This window comes from Procambarus clarkii, chromosome 72 (genome assembly GCF_040958095.1).
Source record: "Procambarus clarkii isolate CNS0578487 chromosome 72, FALCON_Pclarkii_2.0, whole genome shotgun sequence".
Classification (NCBI taxonomy): Eukaryota; Metazoa; Arthropoda; class Malacostraca; order Decapoda; family Cambaridae; genus Procambarus; species Procambarus clarkii.
The window spans coordinates 5299402-5323500 of record NC_091221.1 but is presented as its reverse complement, the minus strand read 5'-3'; the positions used below and the strand labels follow the sequence as shown (position 1 = coordinate 5323500).

Here is a 24099-nt window from a genome sequence, read left to right as displayed (position 1 = left end):
AGCCTGTGGGAGGGACACACACTTCCTGACGCAGCCTGTGGGAGGGACACACACTTCCTGACGCAGCCTGTAGGAGGGACGCACACTTCCTGACGCAGCCTGTGGGAGGGACGCACACTTCCTGACGCAGCCTGTGGGAGGGACACACTTCCTGACGCAGCCTGTAGGAGGGACGCACACTTCCTGACGCAGCCTGTGGGAGGGACGCACACTTCCTGACGCAGCCTGTAGGAGGGACGCACACTTCCTGACGCAGCCTGTAGGAGGGACGCACACTTCCTGACGCAGCCTGTAGGAGGGACGCACACTTCCTGACGCAGCTTCAACACGCAACAAGTTATCCAGTATAAGCAGAACTCTTATACAGATCACAATATGTACATATCACAATATCATTATCACGTGAGATAACCATAATCTAGAAATAACACACATCATCTAGTAACCTTATAGAAACCAATAATCTAGTCTGACGCCGTGCTGGCTAACAGAGAGGAGTGGCGCGAGCTGTCCTCAGTTTAAACACTAGTAGGGAAGGACGTTTTTCCTTCCTGACAGCTGAGTGAACAGCGCTTCGGATTCGTAGTACTGAGGTTCCGGGTTCGATCCCCGGTGGAGGCGGAGACAAATGGGTCAAATGTTTCTTTCACCTTGTTACCTAGCAGTAAATAGGTACCTGGGAGTTAGACAGCTGCTACCTGGGGGGTGTATAACAAAAAGGAGACTCGGTCGAGGACCGGGCCGCGGGGACGCTAAGCCCCGAAATCATCTCAAGATAACCTTCCCTATAGTGTTTAAACTGAACTCTGGAGGGCTAGCATATTTCTTGGCTTCTTGACTTTTCGTTGTCTTAACGCTTGGTATCAATAGTGGGGTGGGAAAGGTAGAGTGGTGAGGGGGGTGGGGGAAGGTCGGGAGCGATGGAAAGGGTGCTGGGAGGGGGTAGTGTGATGAGGGGGTGCTGGGAGGGAGGTAGAATGATAATGGGAGTTGGCGAGAAGAGGTGCCTGGTACTAGGTGCGAGCAGAAGCCAGTTTACGGGATATTCATGCCTGTGCCACCTCTTAGGTGGCTTAATCTTCATCAATGAGAAGACAGTGAGGGTCGCTGGTATTAAGTCCCTACACCCCGCCCCCACCAGGCACTTCCCACTCGCGCCAGGCACTTCCCGCCCGCGCCCACACCTCGACTGTCCCTCACCGCCCACCCTATAGCACCTCCTATCCCTGACTGGAAGGTCACCAACAGCTAAATTTACCTCGTGACCTTGGTGAAGACTCCCATCATGCCCCCTGACCATATACACTTTCCCTCCTGCTATATTCTTCCTGAAACCTGTCACGACGATATTCTTTAGTCCCACTGGCACCTCCCACTGGCACCTCCCACTGGCACCTCCCACTGGCCCCTCCCACTGGCACCTCCCATGACACCCCACCACTCGTTAGTGCAAGACCTTTCCACCTTCGCTGCTGCTTCTTCATCTTGACTACTTTTTCCTCTATGCTACATCCTCCCCCCACCCCCACGATTGTCACCCCCACATTGTCTCCCCCCCTACCCCCGCCAGGACCACAATCACCCCTCACCGTTCCTGCCTACCCAACATGACCTCTCCGACCAGGGCTCCACAGCCTCACTGGGCATCAAGACCTGGTTGTGTGTGCATATCCAGCCTCCTGGGTCCTCCTGTCTGCCTCTGCCGCTCTCTGCGCCTCCAGCAGCGCCTCCGTCAGCCTCCACGATGAGGAGTTTGCGCATCGCCTTACTAGTGAGTTGCCTCTGTCTTAGTCCTGTGCACCGGCGGCTTCCTCCAGCCGTACACTACGAGTCTGTGGTGTTTATATCGTTTAATGCTTATACTTATGACAGGGAACCACACACTGTTGCTTCCCGGCAACTGTAACCGAGGTGTGACACTACGCATGTGCCAGCAGGGGTGCGCAGTGTGGCACTATACGCATGTGCCAGCAGGGGTACGTACAGTGTGGAGACTTCAACGCCGCCAAGAACAAATCTGAGTTTGCTTCGTTGCAAATAGAACAACAGTTAAACTCACCTCAGTGTAGAACAAGTTATTCTCACCTCAGGGTAGAACAAGTTATACTCACCTCAGTGCAGAACAAGTTGTACTCACCTCAGTGTAGAACTTATACTCACCTGAGTGTAGATCAACAGTTATATTCACCTCAGTGTAGAACAACAGTTATAATCACCTCAGTGTAGAACAACAGTTATATTCACCTCAGTGTAGAACAAGTTATATTCACCTCAGTGTAGAACAACAGTTATATTCACCTCAGTGTAGAACAAGTTGTAATCACCTCAGTGTAAAACAAGTTATTCTCACCTCAGTGTAGACCAAGTTATACTTACCTCAGTGTAGAACAACAGTTGATGGATAGTTAGAGGGATAGATGGATGGATGAATAGATAAATAGAAAGATTTATAGACAGAGAGACCCGGGCACCGCCGGCGGTCCCTAACATTATTTTAATGGTGGATGTAAATCCGAGTGACTGAGACTGGATTGCAATGTTTTCAGACGTTTCAGGTCCTATAAGAAGGGATGCAACAGTGTGTTGGATCACGATAGCGGGGATGGATAGGATGCATGGGCCGAACAGAGTGGAGGGATAGATATATAGATATACTATAAGGAGTATAAGATATAGTAAGGAGAGGTGGAGAGGAGAGATGCAGGACTATCTATCCTATCTAGAGGGATAGTTCATATAAACTATTTGATCAAGCGTGCCAATATGTCCTGTCGGATCCCCCCCCCCCCAAAAAAAAAAGTCCGAGAAAATATATGCTAAAAAGCAAATTTAAATATTCCTAGGTTTAGTATAGCACATGTAATATACTGTATTAAGTCTAGGCTAGCGTGTATTAGGCCTACGAATGCTTCGACAGGTTAGCTTACGGTCGTTAAGATACATTTGCGATCTAAGGGAATACCATTAAGGCTAGTTCAATAATACAAAAGTGAACTTTTCATGTCTAACTTTTGGTAAGTTCGACAAAATAGTTACTATTTTGTACTATTATTTTAGGGGAGATGGGCTGGTAAAATCCCGGCTCCTAGCATCTTCTAGCTATAAGTGCAATCCTTGCAAGACAAGCATACTGATAGTCTTGCAGAGTCCAGAGAAAGTGCGAGTAATTCTTGAAGCAAACATTTTAAAAATTAAATAAACATTGGAGAGTCCGCGCCGAGGGGTTGGTCAGCTATATGTCCTCGAGTTCTAAAGTGAGTCCACAGGAGTCCTTCACCTTAAATATGAGAGTCCGTGGTTGTTAACAACAAAAATTAGAGCCATAGTTCCTGTTGTTGTTAGATTCAGCAACTCTGAACAAAGTTTCCATGTAGCAGGGGCTATGGAAGTCCGTGGGAGCCGTTTACCTTAAATATGAGAGTCCGTGGGAGCCGTTTACCTTAAATATGAGAGTCCGTGGGAGCCGTTTACATTAAATATGTGAGTCCGTGGGAGCCGTTTACCTTAAATACGAGTCCATGAGAGCCGTTTACCTTAAATATGGGAGTCCGTGAGAGTCGTTCACCAGGACAACGACACACTGGTTGGTGAAGACATACACAGACTGGAAGAACAGTTTGGATGGCCGCCATTCGGGCCAGAAGTGACACACCGCCGCTGCCGCCCATAACGAATATCCAGTAGTAATGAATATTTAATGAAAAGCAAACCCGGTAAGTTAATTAATATATATTATGTAAAGTTTGGCAGTGTTGTTTCGGACCTTTCTACAGCAAATATCTACCAACATGCGCTGGTCGACCCATAACAAATGAAGGCGCGCGGCGCCAGACACTCTCCCTCTCTGGGTCACAAGTCCCACGCTTCCCCCCCCCCCCCCCCCCCCCTCCACACACACACAGCAATTATCCAAACAGATGAGAGACATGTGCTCTTGTACAGAAGTTTATATAGGGGCGTTTGTCCCATTTCCTCTGACTTGTGGTACAGGCCAGATAGAGGGGCTCGCCCCTAGAAATGTGGCCGGAGTGTCTTTCACCAGAGACACCTCTTGTGAGAATAGTGAAGCCCTAAGAACCCCCCTCCACCACTCTCGTCTGAGAAGTAACGGAGGTCCTAAGAACCCCTCCGCCACCCCTCGTCTGAGAGGGGTAACGGAGGCCCTAAGAACCCCTCCGCCATCCTCGTCTGAGAGGGTAACGGAGGCCTTAAGAACCCCCTCCACCACCCTCGTCTTAGAAGTAACGGAAGTTCTAAGAACCCCTCCACCACCCTCGTCTGAGAGGGGTAACGGAGGCCCTAAGAACCCCTCCACCTCCCTCGTCTGAGAGAGGTAACTGAAGCCCTAAGAACCCCTCCACCACCCTCGTCTGAGGGAAACAAGGGAGGCCTACTAAAGACCTTGACCACCGTCTGGGAGAACTAAGGGAAGCCCTGATATTATATCCTTCCCAGAACACAATGACCTCAGGCGACGATCTAATGCCAGACAGGAATTTAAACCACCGATGGCTAGCAAGTAGCGGGAATTCTCTGCGTGTTTTTAGCATGAGTGTGTGAAATCGCCCTGCTTTTCGACCAGTGTGTGACGTCGACCTGCTGGTCGACGAGTGTGTGAGTAGGACCATCTTGCTGTGGTGTGTGTGAGACCCTCGAGGGCCATCTTGCTTGTAGACCAATAATTTCTATTTTCAGGGACAAGAAGCCTGTAGTTAGCATTCCTGTCTCCGACAGTAGTACTGGTCTGCAGTGTCACGAGGACGTGTCAGAGGGATAGAACCAGTAGAGCCAACAGCATAACCCTAGGGCTTAAGAACTATTCTCTGTGATTAACCACGTTACAAGACCATTTTCCCTACAATTTAGCATCTCTAATCCAGCGTCCAGAACCCGCCGTACCAGCACTGTGACGGCATAAGTGAGAGTACCAGAGCTCTTGACGTTGACCTGGCGCCCACACCACGGTGGAAGCCAATGCCAGATTGCTAATGAGAAACACATATGTGAGAGGCTAGGCAAGCTCTCACTGCTAAAAGCAGTTCACTTCGGAAGTCCCCACCACAGTCCACTGCCCTAAGCCTAGTTCACTTGGCACAGCCCACTGTTCTAAGCCTGGTCCCCATAATTGTGCTACAATGAGCGGCCAGCTACCCACTACTAACAACGCTGAGTAACCCCAGCAGCTCCTCGGTAGTACCGACATTGGAGAAAACTTGTGTTTGTCAAGGTTGGAGCAACACCCACCACACAACAAGTCAACATGGTGGGACGTCACAGTAGTGCTGGCATAACAGCAGGAGCCGCAAAACGCTAACATGTACAAGTTTCAGCAGTAAGTGTAAAGGGGGAATTGTGATGAGAGGTAAAAGTGCTTATTCATGGGCTGTGCGCACACAAAACTCTCTATTCATGGGTACGCTAAGTTTATATGACTTGCGAGTTATTACATATTTCCATACCTACCAATCTTGAACGTGAAGTCGTCCTAGATAATCACACCTTCATGATTCATTAAATGTAGTATTATGCTGTAAAGTATAATTCTTGTGGCTAATAGCAGAACACACAAGTGGTGATGGAACACCAGTTGGGGTAGGAGACACACAACGATTATTACTACACTGTATTTAACACGTAGTAGGCTTTGAGAGTTATTCCACTGCCTAAGTCCGGCCGGGCTTGTCTTGTGATAATGATCTAAAAGAAGTGCTTGAGAGTAGTCCAGCAAGCTCAAATATCCATCACAACCTGGCTGATCCAGCACTCCTGCGGGAACCTGGCCACTTGTCTCTAAAACTCCTGCACTTCATCTCCGGTAATTGATCATTTAAAAATCATGTTATGTTGCTCTGGTCAAGTCTCTATTTATATATGGCTGTAGGGTTTAAACGTCTTCTACCGAGCTCAGTTTCGTGTCGATTTTTGTATTGTGTGTAAAAGATGACAGGAAACTGATTTGTATTTTTCTCTCCGGGGTAAGAATGAGAGTAGTGGCGCAAGGACAGAGCCACTCACTGTCCTCGAACTTGATTTTATTTTTCTGTTACTCAGTTGCCAGGGGAGTGACTGACCTCTGTCCCACTTTACCAGTTACTCTTTTGTAATATATCGACAAGATAGAACATGAAACAATTTCTACAAATTGCATAAATGAACATTTACAAAAGACCCGGAGTAAATACTTGTTTGGCAACAGGGTTGTTGATTTACAGAACAACTTACCGGGTAACATAATAGTAGTGGGATCACTGAATTGTTTCAAGCGTAAGTTGCATATAATAGGAATTTGGATTGATATAAAGAACAGATGCCTCGTACAGGCCAACAGACATTCTGCAGTATCGCTAATTCTTATGTTACGTCCTTATTTCATATGTGAGGATTAGGCCGTTTGTTTTCAGCTGAGTCGTTGTGACTTATTTTCAAAGTTTATCAACTGTCTTCACAAAGTCAGAGTATAATGCTCATTTCCAGAGTTCAGAAGCGCTAAGAAGTTATATAGTGTTTAATGAATATAATATTTTGCCATTATAGATACACACACACACACACAACAGATGGAATGCATTAGGCAGTAATGTGGTGGAGGCAGACTCCATGTCCCTGCCTCCACACCTCACACCTCCATGGCCCTGCCTCCACACCTCACACCTCCATGTCCCTGCCTCCACACCTCAATGTTCACAGAGGATAGGAGAAACTGTATATATGCTGTTTAGCATTGTAAATGTGTGGCCACGTCTGTGGTAGAAAAAAACAACTCCACTATGTGTTTGGTTCTGCCTCTCCACCCTTGCTATCCTCTCTCACTACCCCTGGTGTGTCTGCTATCTGTCTGTTCTTGCCTTCTGTCTACTTCATTACTGTCTCTTGACGAACCTCAATATCCACCATCACCCCAATACATCCACCACCATTGGAGACAAGGACAGCATCTTTAAAGTGAGAAAATAGGACAAGGGATGTTAGGTGGCAACTGGAAACGTCAATGAGTCTAACAAATTTAAGTATATGGACTGAAAAAAAGAAGTCGGGTAAGCCACCTCCATCTACACCTTCAAGTCAGATTCAACAACGGAGTCAAATGTCAGTAAAAACAAATGTCCCAGGTACGGGAAGGCTCGTAGGTGCGGCACAGAGAACTAGACCTCACTTTCCGATAGTCACTGATAGCTAAACACCACCATCAAGACCAAAAAAGGTACCCAATCTTCCACAAACGTACCATCACGGGAACTTTCCCTATTAACTCGCTAATTTTCCCCTAGGAATGTCCCACAGGCGCCGCTGCACTCCCATACTTAGCATCGCTGCTACCCCCACCTCAAACCCTCCCTACTGGAATTCCCCACCAACCCTGCCCAAACATGCCTTCCCACCAATACTGCCGCTCCAACTCTCAACTCCCCCCATCGCTGCCCCACTAACCATGCTTCCACACCTGCCATACGACTGACCTCTCCATTCTTCTCATATTCTAACCCTTCGTCAGTTCTTGACCTTTCATTCTCTTCCTGTCGGAGTGCGGGGAAGTAACCTCCCTTTCCCATCTCTCTCTCTCTCTCTTCGGAAAGTCTAGTGAACTGTCTAGGTGGGTAACAAACCAACATCAGTCAACAAGCACTCACATACATTAGTATCTGTGACTGTCGTACAATAAAATCTAGCCAGAGTAGTGTTAAACGATACAAATATACTTTTAACAAGTAAATAAAATATATATTGCTCTGGAGACTAGTTTGTTTACATTGTTGTGTTTGCTGTGGCTCTGGTGGGGCAGGGAACTTTTACTAGACAAGTGAATTGGGGGAAATGTCAGTAATCGTGTTTTTCTTGGCCCTTTCTCCCGATGGATCAAAGAGACAGACGAGGATGTCCTCGACTACAAGCACCCCCCCCCCCACCACCACCACCACCACCACAACCACCTGGACACAGTGGCGGCCCCAGACATCTATTTGTGGTATTTAAGTCAGGTGTAAGCTTTGAGAGAAACATGAATATCACAGTGTGTCGTCTTATAAGAAAGCTTTAATTTATGGTTTTATCCTCTTTGCAGTGATAAATGTGACATGCTGTGTTGCGTCATGTTTATTCCCTCTCTATGTGGCCTGGGCTCGCCCTGGTGTATCACCAGCCCGTCAACATGTGTACATTATGTATCACACAAGTGGCCTGGGCTCGCCCTGGTATATCACCACCCCGATACATTATGTATCACACCAGCTGCTAACACTGCACGTCATCTCGTCCTCCGACGCAAACAACCACACCAATATAGTTTCTCTGATGTTTATCTCCCGGTATTTAGGATCTGTCACCCGACTAACAGCGGGGAACTTTTACATGCTGAAGTAAAAAAAAAAAACATTTTCTTCCTGAGAAATACAAGATATGTTGTATATTTATGCACAGTTAGACCTAAGCAAGGTTGGGTTGGATATTATTCGTTGACTGATGGTCTGCTTCGTGTATATAACTATGTGTATCGGCTTTAGGGATAGGCAGTGGAATTCGAGCCCACTCCTAGCGAGGCAGCCCATCCTCACAAACACTTTACATGTGACTCACTTTGTTGTTTTAAATTCAGCTACTGGGAACAAAAAGTTGCAAGTAGCACGGGCTGTGACAAGCCCGTATTGTACTTACCTGGCATAGGAGCAGGTAAAGTAGCACGCGCTAAGGTGAGCTCGTAGTGTACTTATCTGGCACAGGAGCGGGTTAAGTAGCACGGGCTAAGGTGAGTCCGTAGTGTACTTACCTGGCACAGGAGCGGGTCAAGTAGCACGGGCTATGGTGAGCCCGTAGTGGATTTATCTGGCACAGAAGTGGGCCAAGTAGCTCGGGCTATGATGAGCCTGTAGTGGACTTCCCTGGTACAGGAGCGGGCCAAATAACACGGTCTATGGTGAGCCCGTAGTGGACTTCCCTGGCACAGGGCTGTGTTTCATGTGATTCACGACTGATTATATTCGAACTTTTCTTAATGTGTTTCCCTGCCTTTGAATAGACCCGCTTAATGACTCAACCATGTACTGCAAACACAAAGTGGCCAACAGAACCAAAACCTTGGACCTAGTTCTATCTATATACAATTATACTGTACATAAATATTAATTTATTTTCTATAAAATGTCTTGGTTACATAATACGGTAAAAATTGTCGAATGGGTGTCAGGGGTTGGACCGCATCTTAAGCTTGGATTAAGAAGGAATAATAGAACACAAAGCTTGTCATCCTTCAAATCCAGCACAACAGACGCCGCGGTCTCTCCACCTCTACCAGCCTCAGAGTTGACTCTCCACACTTGACATGAACTCCAAGTATCAACAAAGTAAAATTTATTTTATGGTGATTTGTTGTTAATATGAAAACATGACAAGAGTTAACCACAGGAATACTGACCTCACCTGACGACGCAGCGACAACGGCGCCACCGCATATGCTGTGGTGGAGACCTCAGCATACGACGTTCTGCCACTGCTGTGAAGTTCAAAATTGTTTAAGATTATTCTCCATTCAACTCATTCATTTACTGCAATGGTGACTTAAAATATTCTGTGAATGATATCGTGACCAAGGACATCTTCTGGTTGCGGTGGTGACCAAGGACATCTTCTGGTTGCGGTGGTGACCAAGGACATCTTCTGGTTGCGGTGGTGACCAAGGACATCTTCTGGTTGCTGTGGTGACCAAGGACAACTTCTGGTTGCTGTGGTGACCAAGGACATCTTCTGGTTGCTGTGGTGACCAAGGACAACTTCTGGTTGCTGTGGTGACCAAGGACATCTTCTGGTTGCGGTGGTGACCAAGGACATCTTCTAGTTGCGGTGGTGACCAAGGACAACTTCTGGTTGCTGTGGTGACCAAGGACATCTTCTGGTTGCGGTGGTGACCAAGGACAACTTCTGGTTGCTGTGGTGACCAAGGACAACTTCTGGTTGCTGTGGTGACCAAGGACATCTTCTGGTTGCTGTGGTGACCAAGGACATCTTCGGCTTGCTGTGGTGACCAAGGACAACTTCTGGTTGCTGTGGTGACCAAGGACAACTTCTGGTTGCTGTGGTGACCAAGGACATCTTCTGGTTGCTGTGGTGACCAAGGACATCTTCGGCTTGCTGTGGTGACCAAGGACATCTTCGGGTTGCTGTGGTGACCAAGGACATCTTCGAGTTGCTGTGGTGACCAAGGACATCTTCGGGTTGCTGTGGTGACCAAGGACATCTTCGGCTTGCTGTGGTGACCAAGGACATCTTCGGGTTGCTGTGGTGACCAAGGACATCTTCGGGTTGCTGTGGTGACCAAGGACATCTTCGGGTTGCTGTGGTGACCAAGGACATCTTCGGGTTGCTGTGGTGACCAAGGACATCTTCTGGTTGCGGTGGTGACCAAGGACATCTTCTGGTTGCGGTGGTGACCAAGGACATCTTCTGGTTGCGGTGGTGACCAAGGACATCTTCTGGTTGCTGTGGTGACCAAGGACATCTTCTGGTTGCGGTGGTGACCAAGGACATCTGGTTGCTGTGGTGACCAAGGACATCTTCTGATTATTGTGGTGACCAAGGACGTCTTCTAATTGCTGTGGTAACCAAGGACATCTTCTGGTTGCGGTGGTGACCAAGGACATCTCCTGGTTGCTGTGGTGGAGTGGTCTGGGAATGAAGGGTGAGGAAGGGCCGCCCGCCACCGTGGGGGTCAACCTAGCAGGTCACAGGAAGGTGCTGGGAACATGACTGGGTGAAAGTGCCCCCTCCACCTCCCGCGGAACAGTCCTGCTCCTCACACTTAAGTGGTTACTGGTGGCGTACCTGTCCCTAATTGGACGGTGCATCCTAGGTGCTCACACGCGTGTGGTTACTAGCGAGTCCCCCGGCTAGCAGTGCGAAGAGGCACTGTGATGGAGCTTGGGGCCGTCTCGCAGTGTGTCGTGCCTCAGGGCCGACGACAGGAACGACCGAGGCTTCGACGCGTCTATTTGCCTCTCCTGAGGGGTGAAAATGGTCGTCTCTCAATCCCCTTCATGGCGGGAACTCGTCGTCGTTAGCTCAGCTCCTGGTCCATGAAACACTAAGCATTTCTCAGAACGTTGTAACGAGTCACCTTACGTCAGATAGACGTGTGACCATACGTTACGTCACCACATTATACGTCGTTACACAGAGCAGGTACATCTGGGAGTGTGACATTAATCCCATGTAACCCTGACTGGTCATAACGTTAAGATACTTCTGCTGGGACCATTACCACCACCTGTCACATATAAATATGTGGTCCCGAGAAAAAAGCTCCAAGGATAAAATATTCTGTGAACATGGATTAAGACATGTTTCTGCGGCTGCTGCCAGACCTTGATGGAGCAGATCAGTGGGTGGTCAGTGGTGGGTGGTGGCAAGGGGGCTAGGTGGTGGGTGGCAAAGGGGCTGGGTGGTGGGTGGCAAGGGGGTAGGTGATTTAGGGTAAATGGCAGAATAGGAAAAGTGTCAAAGAAATTCATAATTTCATTATTCTAAGAACGTTTGATAGGTAAGGCCAAGACACATGCACACACACGCACACAGATGGTACGCGAACAAGGGGACACAGGTGGAGACTGAGTACCCAAATGAGCCACAGGGACGTTAGAAAAAACTTTTTTAGTGTCAGTAGTTAACAGATGGAATGCATTAGGCATTGATATGGTGGAAACTAACTCCATACACAGTTTCAAATGTAGATATGATAAGAACCCAGTAGGCTCAGGAATCTGTACACCAGTCGATTGACAGTTGAGAGGCGGGACCAAAGAGCCAAACTCAACCCCCCCCGCAAGCACAACTAGGTGTGCTTGTGTACTCAACACAAATGAGTACATGCACAAAATAAATTAGACGCCAGTCTTATTACACGAGTACATTATACACTCGTGTTAATTAATGTTTTGTTGTATTACAGGTAAGTACAGGAGGAGATCGGAGTGACCTGCAGAGGGTAAGTACTGGCAGTTACCTCCGCGGCCTGCAGGGCTACTAACAAAAATCTGCTTGCAAAGCATCGTACCTGGTCTGGCTATCACCTGAGAATATAACCAGCTATTCGACAGCGTTCTGTATCAGGAGTATACTCCCGCTGTGTAGTGGATATCACCCTAGTCTACCAAGGGCTAGGCTGGAGTATCTAAGCTAGGCTGCCTCCCCTCCCACCGGTGGGAGGGAGGGGAGGCGGACGGAGAGAGGGAGAGAGAGACAGACTGAGAGAGGCAGAGAGACAGAACAGATACGTGGGTCAGGTCACGTCCTCAACTATGCCACCCACCGGACTCTTCTAACAAAGTTGCAACGCTGTCCATTGAAGTTTGTTGCGCCTGCGCGGGTCAAGCGCCAGTTCTTGGGTCCCGCATTTCAACCTGAAATCGAGACTGGTGTAGTTGATCTCTTTAAAGCGTTGGGATTCGTTAAATCCACTCCAGAAACGGCATCTTCCTCAATCCAACACTCTACAATTGTCCTCCCGACGGTCTTAAGACACCCTTACTCCCGTTCCCCCATATACTCAAACGCCAGACACACTACCCCCCCCCCCTCCCCTGAACAACATTGTCTGGGGTGACTGCCCTGCCCTAGGCACACATTATACTCAGGCTGGAGAGTGAGGTGCGTGCGCGCTCTTGTCGGCCTTAGTCAAGAACTGGGGTCAGATTCACGAAAGCATTTGCGCAAACATTTACGAACCTGTACATCTTTTCTCAATCTTTGGCGGCATTGTTTCCAATTATTCAACAGTTAATGAGCTCCGAAGCACCAGGAGGCTGTTTATAACAATAACAACAGTTGATTGGCAAGTTTTCATGCTTGTAAACTGTTTAATAAATGTAACCAAAGCCGTCAAAGATTGAGGAAAGATGTACACATTCGTAAGTGCTTGCGTAACTGCTTTCGTGAATCTGGCCCCAGGCTTACATATCCGTGTGATCTTACCACGACAGTAGTGTTGTAACTATCATTTCTTGCTGTGACTGTCATCACATCAATGTTATCAAGAAAGATCACGGTAAATGATTAACGTTTTCTTCAGACACACTACATACCAAACACATTTAAGTGCACACTATGATTTACACATTTAAGTGCACACTATGATTTACACATTTAAGTGCACACTGATATAAACACAAATGCAGTGTTGGACCTGATATATGTGTGGTTCTGGCCCTTATATGCACTCTTTCCCTTAAGTGCCACACCATGTGTTCAGTCAATGCATTAGCTTACTACGATCGAAGACCAACACAGGAAAACATTGTAAATGTATGGATTAACAACACGTATTGACACACGTGTCTTAGCTAATCACCTGTAGAGATGCCATTTACTACACCTGCCAACATGAACCACACGCACCATTAGCGTGCGTGTGGCTCCATTAGCCGTCAACTCAACTATTACGTCGAATTTGTTACGTTATCGTAACGAACATTACAAATGCAACCTATTTAGCAAAGTAACGGCTCATCAACTGTTCATGTTTTCTATGCATCGGACTCAATAGGCTGGGTGAGGTGTTTGGATTGGTACGTTTCTCGTTAAGTTACGAGGCTGGAGTTTAAATATGTAGTGTCATGAACTATTGGCTGTCGAACACTCCGACATATACACACGCCATGTCATTCTAACTTAACTACATTCAACTAACAACTAACTTAACTACATTCTAACTATATGAACTTCATATACGAGGAGGAAATTATCAGGGGGAAAGCGCCAAGCCATTACGACTATATAGCACTGGGAGGGATCAGGACAAGTGTTTGGGATGGGACGGAGGGAAGGAATGGTTGCCTAACCACTTGGACGGTCGGGGATTGAACGCCGACCTGCATACTTCATATACGAACTACACTTAATAGTTCACTTTGGCCACCAGCCAGCAAGTGTTGAGCACTTATCACTGTGTGCGTCCTGTAACCACCAGATTCTCCATGATAACCCAATTACCGTCTCGTAGCTTTAACTGAGAGTAATCGAAACCGGATAGGTTATGGCCCTAGAGTTCACTGTACTAGGGCGGTGAGTAACTTCGACGTGACCTGCAGGAGATAGGGGAAAGCGCCAAGCTGTTGCGACTATATAGCACTGGGAAGGGTCAGGATAAGTATTTGTGATGGGACGGGGAAAGGAATGGTTGCCTAACCACTTGGACGGTCGGGGATTGAACGCCGACCCCAAGAAGTGAGACCGTTGCTCTACCTTCCAGTCCAAGTGGACCTGCAGGAGAATGGTTGTCTTCCATCTCTCCAAGAGGCAATAGCCAAGCCTCCACTAACAGAAGACTGTGGCCTCAGGCTCACCACGTTAACCATTTCGTATTAATGCTTTTTTTACCTGCCATTGATCATCTGTATGTACACAGATGGATGCTAACTCAGAATTCAGCACGATGCATAGAATCCTGTCAAATGTTTAGCAATTTAAAGATGAGGTTGTCGTACAGCTTGGTCACGTCTGGCAGCTATCTCTCATTGTCGTACAGCCTGGTCACGTCTGGCAGCTATCTCTCATTGTCGTACAGCCTGGTCACGTCTGGCAGCTATCTCTCATTGTCGTACAGTTTGGTCACGTCTGGCAGCTATCTCACACTGTCGTACAGCCTGGTCACGTCTGGCAGCTGTCTCTCACTGTCGTACAGCCTGGACACGTCTGACAGCTGTCTCACACTGTCGTACAGCCTGGTCACGTCTGACAGCTGTCTCTCACTGTCGTACAGCCTGGACACGTCTGACAGCTGTCTCACACTGTCGTACAGCCTGGTCACGTCTGGCAGCTGTCTCACACTGTCGTACAGCCTGGTCACGTCTGACAGCTGTCTCACACTGTCGTACAGCCTGGTCACGTCTGGCAGCTGTCTCTCATTGTCGTACAGCCTGGACACGTCTGGCAGCTGTCTCTCACTGTCGTACAGCCTGGACACGTCTGGCGGCTGTCTCTCATTGTCGTACAGTCTGGACACGTCTGGCAGCTGTCTCTCACTGTCGTACAGCCTGGTCACGTCTGGCAGCTGTCTCACACTGTCGTACAGCCTGGTCACGTCTGGCAGCTGTCTCTCATTGTCTTCCAGCTTGGTCACGTCTGGCAGCTGTCTCACACTGTCTTACAGCCTGGACACGTCTGGCAGCTGTCTCTCACTGTCGTACAGCCTGGTCACGTCTGGCAGCTGTCTCTCATTGTCTTACAGCTTGGTCACGTCTGGCAGCTGTCTCACACTGTCTTACAGCCTGGACACGTCTGGCAGCTGTCTCTCACTGTCGTACAGCCTGGACACGTCTGGCAGCTGTCTCTCACTGTCGTACAGCCTGGACACGTCTGGCAGCTGTCTCTCACTGTCGTACAGCCTGGACACGTCTGGCAGCTGTCTCTCACTGTCGTACAGCCTGGACACGTCTGGCAGCTGCTCGACACTGCCAAACAGCTTTAAAGTGAGATCTATCATCAGGTCGTTCAGGTATTATCACTTTAAGTGCGACAGTGAAGTGCATAAATAATATCTGCATATATTTTGAGGCCGTGGACACGACAGAGAATAAACTGTACAATATAATAATAAAAGATCTTTTACCACCAGATGACGAGGGTGACATGTTTTTGCAAGGATGGTAGAGTTCTTAAATGTTACAGTGTGACGCAGTACAGGGAGTGCCAGGTTCACTGTCACCTCTCGCTTACAAGGGAGTGCCACTTGACTGACCATAGAACTCACCCTCCAGGGGAGTGCCACTTGACTGACCATAGAACTCACCCTCCACAGGAGTGGCTCTCCCACCCCTCATACAGGTCACCCTGCAAAAGGCATCACCCTTGGCTGTCCTTGCGAGGGTGATGGTACTGGCGCAGTTGGGGACTTGGGCCACTAACCATCTGAGTGTCGAGTCATGAGGAGTGCCAGAAGTCCTGTCTGGCACCAGCCTGGCCTCTGCGACCTTGGCCAGTCTCCGTGGCCCAGGTGGCCGTGTCTACGTGGCCTCACAAGCCAATTCTACCAAAAATATTATATTTTTCCTTGTCAATGTGTGCGCGTGCCGGAACGTCCCGACTTCTGCCAATCAGGAAGTGAATAACAATATTCATTACAAAAATATGTATTGGATATATTACGTTGTACTTGATTGGCTGTGGAGAGTGAGCTGGTGATCCACCTGACACGTCTAGTGTGATCCACCCGGCATGTCTAGAGTGATCCACCTGACACGTCTAGAGTGATCCACCTGACACGTCTAGTGTGATCCACCCGGCATGTCTAGAGTGATCCACCTGACACGTCTAGAGTGATCCACCTGACACGTCTAGTGTGATCCACCCGGCATGTCTAGAGTGATCCACCTGACACGTCTAGAGTGATCCACCTGACACGTCTGGAGTGATCCACCTGACACGTCTAGAGTGATCCACCTGGCACGTCTAGAGTGATCCACCTGACACGCCTAGAGTGATCCACCTGACACGCCTAGAGTGATCCACCTGGCACGTCTAGTGATCCACCTGGCACGTCTGGAGTGATCCACCTGACACGTCTAGAGTGATCCACCTGACACGTCTAGAGTGATCCACCTGACATGTCTAGAGTGATCCACCTGACACGTCTAGTGATCCACCTGACACGTCTAGAGTGATCCACCTGGCACGTCTAGAGTGATCCACCTGGCACGTCTAGTGATCCACCTGGCACGTCTAGAGTGATCCACCTGGCACGTCTAGAGTGATCCACCTGGCACGTCTAGAGTGATCCACCTGGCACGTCTAGAGTGATCCACTTGACACGTCTAGAGTGATCCACCTGGCACGTCTAGAGTGATCCACCTGCCACGTCTAGTGATCCACCTGGCACGTCTAGAGTGATCCACCTGGCACGTCTAGAGTGATCCACCTGGCACGTCTAGAGTGATCCACCTGGCACGTCTAGAGTGATCCACTTGACACGTCTAGAGTGATCCACCTGACACGTCTAGAGTGATCCACCTGACACGTCTAGAGTGATCCACCTGACACGTCTAGAGTGATCCACCTGACACGTCTAGAGTGATCCACCTGGCACGTCTAGTGATCCACCTGGCACGTCTAGAGTGATCCACCTGGCACGTCTAGTGATCCACCTGGCACGTCTAGAGTGATCCACTTGACACGTCTAGAGTGATCCACCTGGCACGTCTAGAGTGATCCACCTGGCAAGTCTAGAGTGATCCACCTGACACGTCTAGAGTGATCCACCTGACACGTCTAGTGTGATCCACCTGGCACGTCTAGAGTGATCAACCTGACACGTCTAGAGTGATCCACCTGACACGTCTAGAGTGATCCACCTGACACGTCTAGAGTGATCCACCTGACACGTCTAGAGTGATCCACCTGACACGTCTAGTGTGATCCACCTGGCACGTCTAGAGTGATCCACCTGACACGTCTAGAGTGATCCACCTGACACGTCTAGAGTGATCCACCTGACATGTCTAGAGTGATCCACCTGACACGTCTAGAGTGATCCACCTGGCATGTCTAGAGTGATCCACCTGACACGTCTAGAGTGATCCACCTGACACGTCTAGAGTGATCCACCTGACACGTCTAGTGTGATCCACCCGGCATGTCTAGAGTGATCCACCTGACACGTCTAGAGTGATCCACCTGGCACGTCTAGAGTGATCCACCTGCCACGTCTAGTGATCCACCTGGCACGTCTAGAGTGATCCACCTGGCACGTCTAGAGTGATCCACCTGGCACGTCTAGAGTGATCCACCTGGCACGTCTAGAGTGATCCACTTGACACGTCTAGAGTGATCCACCTGACACGTCTAGAGTGATCCACCTGACACGTCTAGAGTGATCCACCTGACACGTCTAGAGTGATCCACCTGACATGTCTAGAGTGATCCACCTGACACGTCTAGAGTGATCCACCTGGCATGTCTAGAGTGATCCACCTGACACGTCTAGAGTGATCCACCTGACACGTCTAGAGTGATCCACCTGACACGTCTAGAGTGATCCACCTGACACGTCTAGTGTGATCCACCTGGCACGTCTAGAGTGATCCACCTGACACGTCTAGAGTGATCCACCTGACACGTCTAGAGTGATCCACCTGACATGTCTAGAGTGATCCACCTGACACGTCTAGAGTGATCCACCTGACACGTCTAGAGTGATCCACCTGGCATGTCTAGAGTGATCCACCTGACACGTCTAGAGTGATCCACCTGACATGTCTAGAGTGATCCACCTGACACGTCTAGAGTGATCCACCTGGCATGTCTAGAGTGATCCACCTGACACGTCTAGTGATCCACCTGACACGTCTAGTGTGATCCACCTGACACGTCTAGAGTGATCCACCTGACACACACTTGTAGACTCGTCTCATATCTAATTCTTTTCGTTGGTGACAAGAAGCCCGTGTGTATATATGTACTTCAACATGTAGAGGGTCCCCTGCAAGGTGGAATTCCTGACCCTCCACAACTCACTCCTAGGTACCTATTTACTACTAGGTGAACAGAGGCATTAGCGGAAAGAAAACGTGTTCAACCATTTCAGTCCCGCTCAGGAATCGAACCCCGGAACTCCCGATTGTAAGTCGAGAAGTGATAAGAGAGACTCCCACTAACAATTCACACATACGAATGCATATTATATATGCATATAAGTTTGGGAAGCTGGGATAATTTTATATAATACAGCTAGTAGGGGGAGCCGGTCGGCCGAGCGGACAGCACGCTGGACTTGTGATCCTGTGGTCCCGGGGTCGATCCCGAGCGCCGGCGAGAAACAATGGGCAAAGTTTCTTTCACCCTATGCCCCTGTTACCTAGCAGTAAAATAGGTACCTGGGTGTTAGTCAGCTGTCACGGGCTGCTTCCTGGGGGTGGAGGCCTGGTCGAGGACCGGGCCGCGGGGACACTAAAAAAAAAAGCCCCGAAATCATCTCAAAATACAGCAGTATTATATACAGCAATAAACGTGCATAGTGATTGTTTACAAACAGTTCCGCCTCCTCCGAGTGAAGGTTTATTGCCTGGGTCACTCTGTCTTGAAGTGTCCTTCACGGACCTCACATTACTGTGGTTGACACTCAAGACCCCTTGTTACCTTCGTACGTATGTCAGGATCACCTGTTATCATCGTGCGTACCCCAGGATCACCTGTTATCTCTTACCACCTACCCTCGCCATCGTCTCAACTCTCGGAGGAATTTTGAAGATAAGAAACAAAGTATTTTCACTTGATTGGTATCCACCTGCCTGTTGTCAATGTTGAATCGTTGCATGCACGAGTCAAAAGCCCGAATGCCCGAAACTCACGAGCGTGAGTTTCATGCACGAGAATGCACGAGTCAAATGCCCGAAACGCTTTGCGTAATAGTGGCTTTAGGCATTGTATGTACTATCCCTATCTATAAATCCATCATTCTTTGTAAAATCTCTTGTATGTATGTACCTTGCCTAAATAAACATTTATATATTTATTATTTAAAAGTGTTTATAAACACTGACATGACTGGGGTGGCTTCCGTGTACGTGAGGTGGGGGGTGTGTGATGTACACACGAGTGGTGGTGTACATCACAAGGCCACTCGCTATCACCAGGCTACACTGACCCCTGGGATAGCTAGCTAGCACCCTCACCCACCACCCGGATATGGCGTGGCTGTGGGACGCCCCGCTCCTGGGCCAGGTAAGTCCACTACGGGCTCACCATAGCCAGTGCTACTTGGAACTTGTTCCGAGTAGCTGAATCTATAACAAAAACATGGCTGTGTTTGCTTGTCGGTCAGCTCTTCTCTCTCGGGCCCTGTGCCTCCAGCAGTAACTACGTCACAGCGCTATGGGAAATAAGTCCCATGACGGGGCTGGAAGACAATCACCCATCTCTCTCACATGAAGACAAAAATAACAGGTGTAGCGTCCAAGTGGGTGTACCTGGCCACAAACACTAGCTCTACCGTCCTGGTGGGTATACCTGGCTACAAACACCAGCTCTACCGTCCGGGTGGGTATACCTGGCTACAAACACCAGCTCTACCGTCCTGGTGGGTATACCTGGCTACAAACACTAGCTCTAGCGTCCTGGTGGGTATACCTGGCCACAAACACCAGCTCTAGCGTCCTGGTGGGTATACCTGGCCACAAACACCAGCTCTACCGTCCTGGTGGGTATACCTGGCTACAAACACCAGCTCTACCGTCCGGGTGGGTATACCTGGCTACAAACACCAGCTCTACCGTCCGGGTGGGTATACCTGGCTACAAACACCAGCTCTACCGTCCGGGTGGGTATACCTGGCTACAAACACCAGCTCTACCGTCCGGGTGGGTATACCTGGCTACAAACACCAGCTCTACCGTCCGGGTGGGTATACCTGGCTACAAACACTAGCTCTAGCGTCCTGGTGGGTATACCTGGCTACAAACACTAGCTCTAGCGTCCTGGTGGGTATACCTGGCCACAAACACCAGCTCTAGCGTCCTGGTGGGTATACCTGGCTACAAACACTAGCTCTAGCGTCCTGGTGGGTATACCTGGCTACAAACACCAGCTCTAGCGTCCTGGTGGGTATACCTGGCTACAAACACCAGCTCTAGCGTCCTGGTGGGTATACCTGGCCACTAGCTCTAGCGTCCTGGTGGGTATACCTGGCCACTAGCTCTACCGTCCTGGTGGGCATACCTGGCCACAAACAAGATGTAAACCTCTGAGGCATGATACATATGGTAGTAACTCACAGCTGAGGCGAGTGTAAATAAGAAATTATGAAGGACACACTAGCATAAATAATATTGTGAGTAGCTGTGTCTGCCGGCCCGGGGGGGAACAAGAGAGGCCAGACCTTGGTATTTCCTCTCTCTCTCTCTCTCTCTCCTTCCCTCTCTCCTCTCTCTCCCTTGCCACCCCTGTCTTCGTCTCCTCACCCTTGCCACCCCTGTCTTCGTCTCCTCACCCTTGCCACCACTGTCTTCGTCTCCTCACCCTTGCCACCACTGTCTTCGTCTCCTCACCCTTGCCACCACTGTCTTCGTCTCCTCCACCTTGCCACCCCCCTGTCTTCGTCTCCTCCACCTTGCCACCCCCTGTCTTCGTGTCCTCCACCTTGCCACCCCCTGTCTTCGTCTCCTCCACCTTGCCACCCCCTGTCTTCGTCTCCTCCACCTTGCCACCCCTGTCTTCGTCTCCTCCACCTTGCCACCACTGTCTTCGTCTCCTCCACCTTGCCACCACTGTCTTCGTCTCCTCCACCTTGCCACCCCTGTCTTCGTCTCCTCCACCTTGCCACCACTGTCTTCGTCTCCTCCACCTTGCCACCACTGTCTTCGTGTCCTCCACCTTGCCACCCCTGTCTTCGTCTCCTCCACCTTGCCACCACTGTCTTCGTGTCCTCCACCTTGCCACCCCTGTCTTCGTCTCCTCCACCTTGCCACCACTGTCTTCGTCTCCTCCACCTTGCCACCACTGTCTTCGTCTCCTCCACCTTGCCACCACTGTCTTCGTGTCCTCCACCTTGCCACCCCTGTCTTCGTCTCCTCCACCTTGCCACCACTGTCTTCGTGTCCTCCACCTTGCCACCCCTGTCTTCGTCTCCTCCACCTTGCCACCCCTGTCTTCGTGTCCTCCACCTTGCCACCACTGTCTTCATCTCCTCACCCTTGCCACCCCTGTCTTCGTCTCCTCCACCTTGCCACCACTGTCTTCGTCTCCTCCATCTTGCCACCACTGTCTTCGTGTCCTCCACCTTGCCACCCCTGTCTTCGTCTCCTCCACCTTGCCACCACTGTCTTCGTGTCCTCCACCTTGCCACCCCTGTCTTCGTCTCCTCCACCTTGCCACCACTGTCTTCGTGTCCTCCACCTTGCCACCCCTGTCTTCGTCTCCTCCACCTTGCCACCACTGTCTTCGTCTCCTCCACCTTGCCACCCCTGTCTTCGTCTCCTCCACCTTGCCACCACTGTCTTCGTCTCCTCCACCTTGCCACCCCTGTCTTCGTCTCCTCCACCTTGCCACCACTGTCTTCGTGTCCTCCACCTTGCCACCACTGTCTTCATCTCCTCACCCTTGCCACCCCTGTCTTCGTCTCCTCCACCTTGCCACCACTGTCTTCGTCTCCTCCACCTTGCCACCCCTGTCTTCGTCTCCTCCACCTTGCCACCACTGTCTTCGTGTCCTCCACCTTGCCACCACTGTCTTCATCTCCTCACCCTTGCCACCCCTGTCTTCGTCTCCTCCACCTTGCCACCACTGTCTTCGTCTCCTCCACCTTGCCACCACTGTCTTCGTGTCCTCCACCTTGCCACCACTGTCTTCATCTCCTCACCCTTGCCACCCCTGTCTTCGTCTCCTCCACCTTGCCACCCCTGTCTTCGTCTCCTCCACCTTGCCACCACTGTCTTCGTCTCCTCCACCTTGCCACCACTGTCTTCGTGTCCTCCACCTTGCCACCCCTGTCTTCGTCTCCTCCACCTTGCCACCACTGTCTTCGTGTCCTCCACCTTGCCACCCCTGTCTTCGTCTCCTCCACCTTGCCACCACTGTCTTCGTCTCCTCCACCTTGCCACCACTGTCTTCGTCTCCTCCACCTTGCCACCACTGTCTTCGTGTCCTCCACCTTGCCACCCCTGTCTTCGTCTCCTCCACCTTGCCACCACTGTCTTCGTGTCCTCCACCTTGCCACCCCTGTCTTCGTCTCCTCCACCTTGCCACCCCTGTCTTCGTGTCCTCCACCTTGCCACCACTGTCTTCATCTCCTCACCCTTGCCACCCCTGTCTTCGTCTCCTCCACCTTGCCACCACTGTCTTCGTCTCCTCCATCTTGCCACCACTGTCTTCGTGTCCTCCACCTTGCCACCCCTGTCTTCGTCTCCTCCACCTTGCCACCACTGTCTTCGTGTCCTCCACCTTGCCACCCCTGTCTTCGTCTCCTCCACCTTGCCACCACTGTCTTCGTGTCCTCCACCTTGCCACCCCTGTCTTCGTCTCCTCCACCTTGCCACCACTGTCTTCGTCTCCTCCACCTTGCCACCCCTGTCTTCGTCTCCTCCACCTTGCCACCACTGTCTTCGTCTCCTCCACCTTGCCACCCCTGTCTTCGTCTCCTCCACCTTGCCACCACTGTCTTCGTGTCCTCCACCTTGCCACCACTGTCTTCATCTCCTCACCCTTGCCACCCCTGTCTTCGTCTCCTCCACCTTGCCACCACTGTCTTCGTCTCCTCCACCTTGCCACCCCTGTCTTCGTCTCCTCCACCTTGCCACCACTGTCTTCGTGTCCTCCACCTTGCCACCACTGTCTTCATCTCCTCACCCTTGCCACCCCTGTCTTCGTCTCCTCCACCTTGCCACCACTGTCTTCGTCTCCTCCACCTTGCCACCACTGTCTTCGTGTCCTCCACCTTGCCACCACTGTCTTCATCTCCTCACCCTTGCCACCCCTGTCTTCGTCTCCTCCACCTTGCCACCCCTGTCTTCGTCTCCTCCACCTTGCCACCACTGTCTTCGTGTCCTCCACCTTGCCACCCCTGTCTTCGTCTCCTCCACCTTGCCACCACTGTCTTCGTGTCCTCCACCTTGCCACCCCTGTCTTCGTGTCCTCCACCTTGCCACCACTGTCTTCGTGTCCTCCACCTTGCCACCCCTGTCTTCGTCTCCTCCACCTTGCCACCACTGTCTTCGTCTCCTCCACCTTGCCACCACTGTCTTCGTGTCCTCCACCTTGCCACCCCTGTCTTCGTCTCCTCCACCTTGCCACCCCGGTCTTCGTGTCCTCCACCTTGCCACCCCTGTCTTCGTCTCCTCCACCTTGCCACCCCTGTCTTCGTGTCCTCCACCTTGCCACCCCGGTCTTCGTGTCCTCCACCTTGCCACCCCGGTCTTCGTGTCCTCCACCTTGCCACCCCGGTCTTCGTCTCCTCCACCTTGCCACCACTGTCTTCGTCTCCTCCACCTTGCCACCCCGGTCTTCGTGTCCTCCACCTTGCCACCCCGGTCTTCGTGTCCTCCACCTTGCCACCCCTGTCTTCGTCTCCTCCACCTTGCCACCCCTGTCTTCGTCTCCTCCACCTTGCCACCCCGGTCTTCGTGTCCTCCACCT

The 24099-nt window shown here is 50.5% G+C and overlaps 1 protein-coding gene across 1 annotated transcript in view; it reads left to right on the top strand.

The window, feature by feature from the left end:
• Window positions 1-1652: 1652 nt before the first annotated feature.
• LOC123773742 (uncharacterized) overlaps window positions 1653-24099 on the top strand; it is a 52395-nt gene continuing 29948 nt past the window's right edge. The window contains exon 1 of the mRNA XM_045767637.2: window positions 1653-1771. Coding sequence (XP_045623593.2) covers window positions 1745-1771 — 27 coding nt within the window. The 5' untranslated portion in view covers window positions 1653-1744. The remainder of the gene's footprint in view (window positions 1772-24099) is intronic.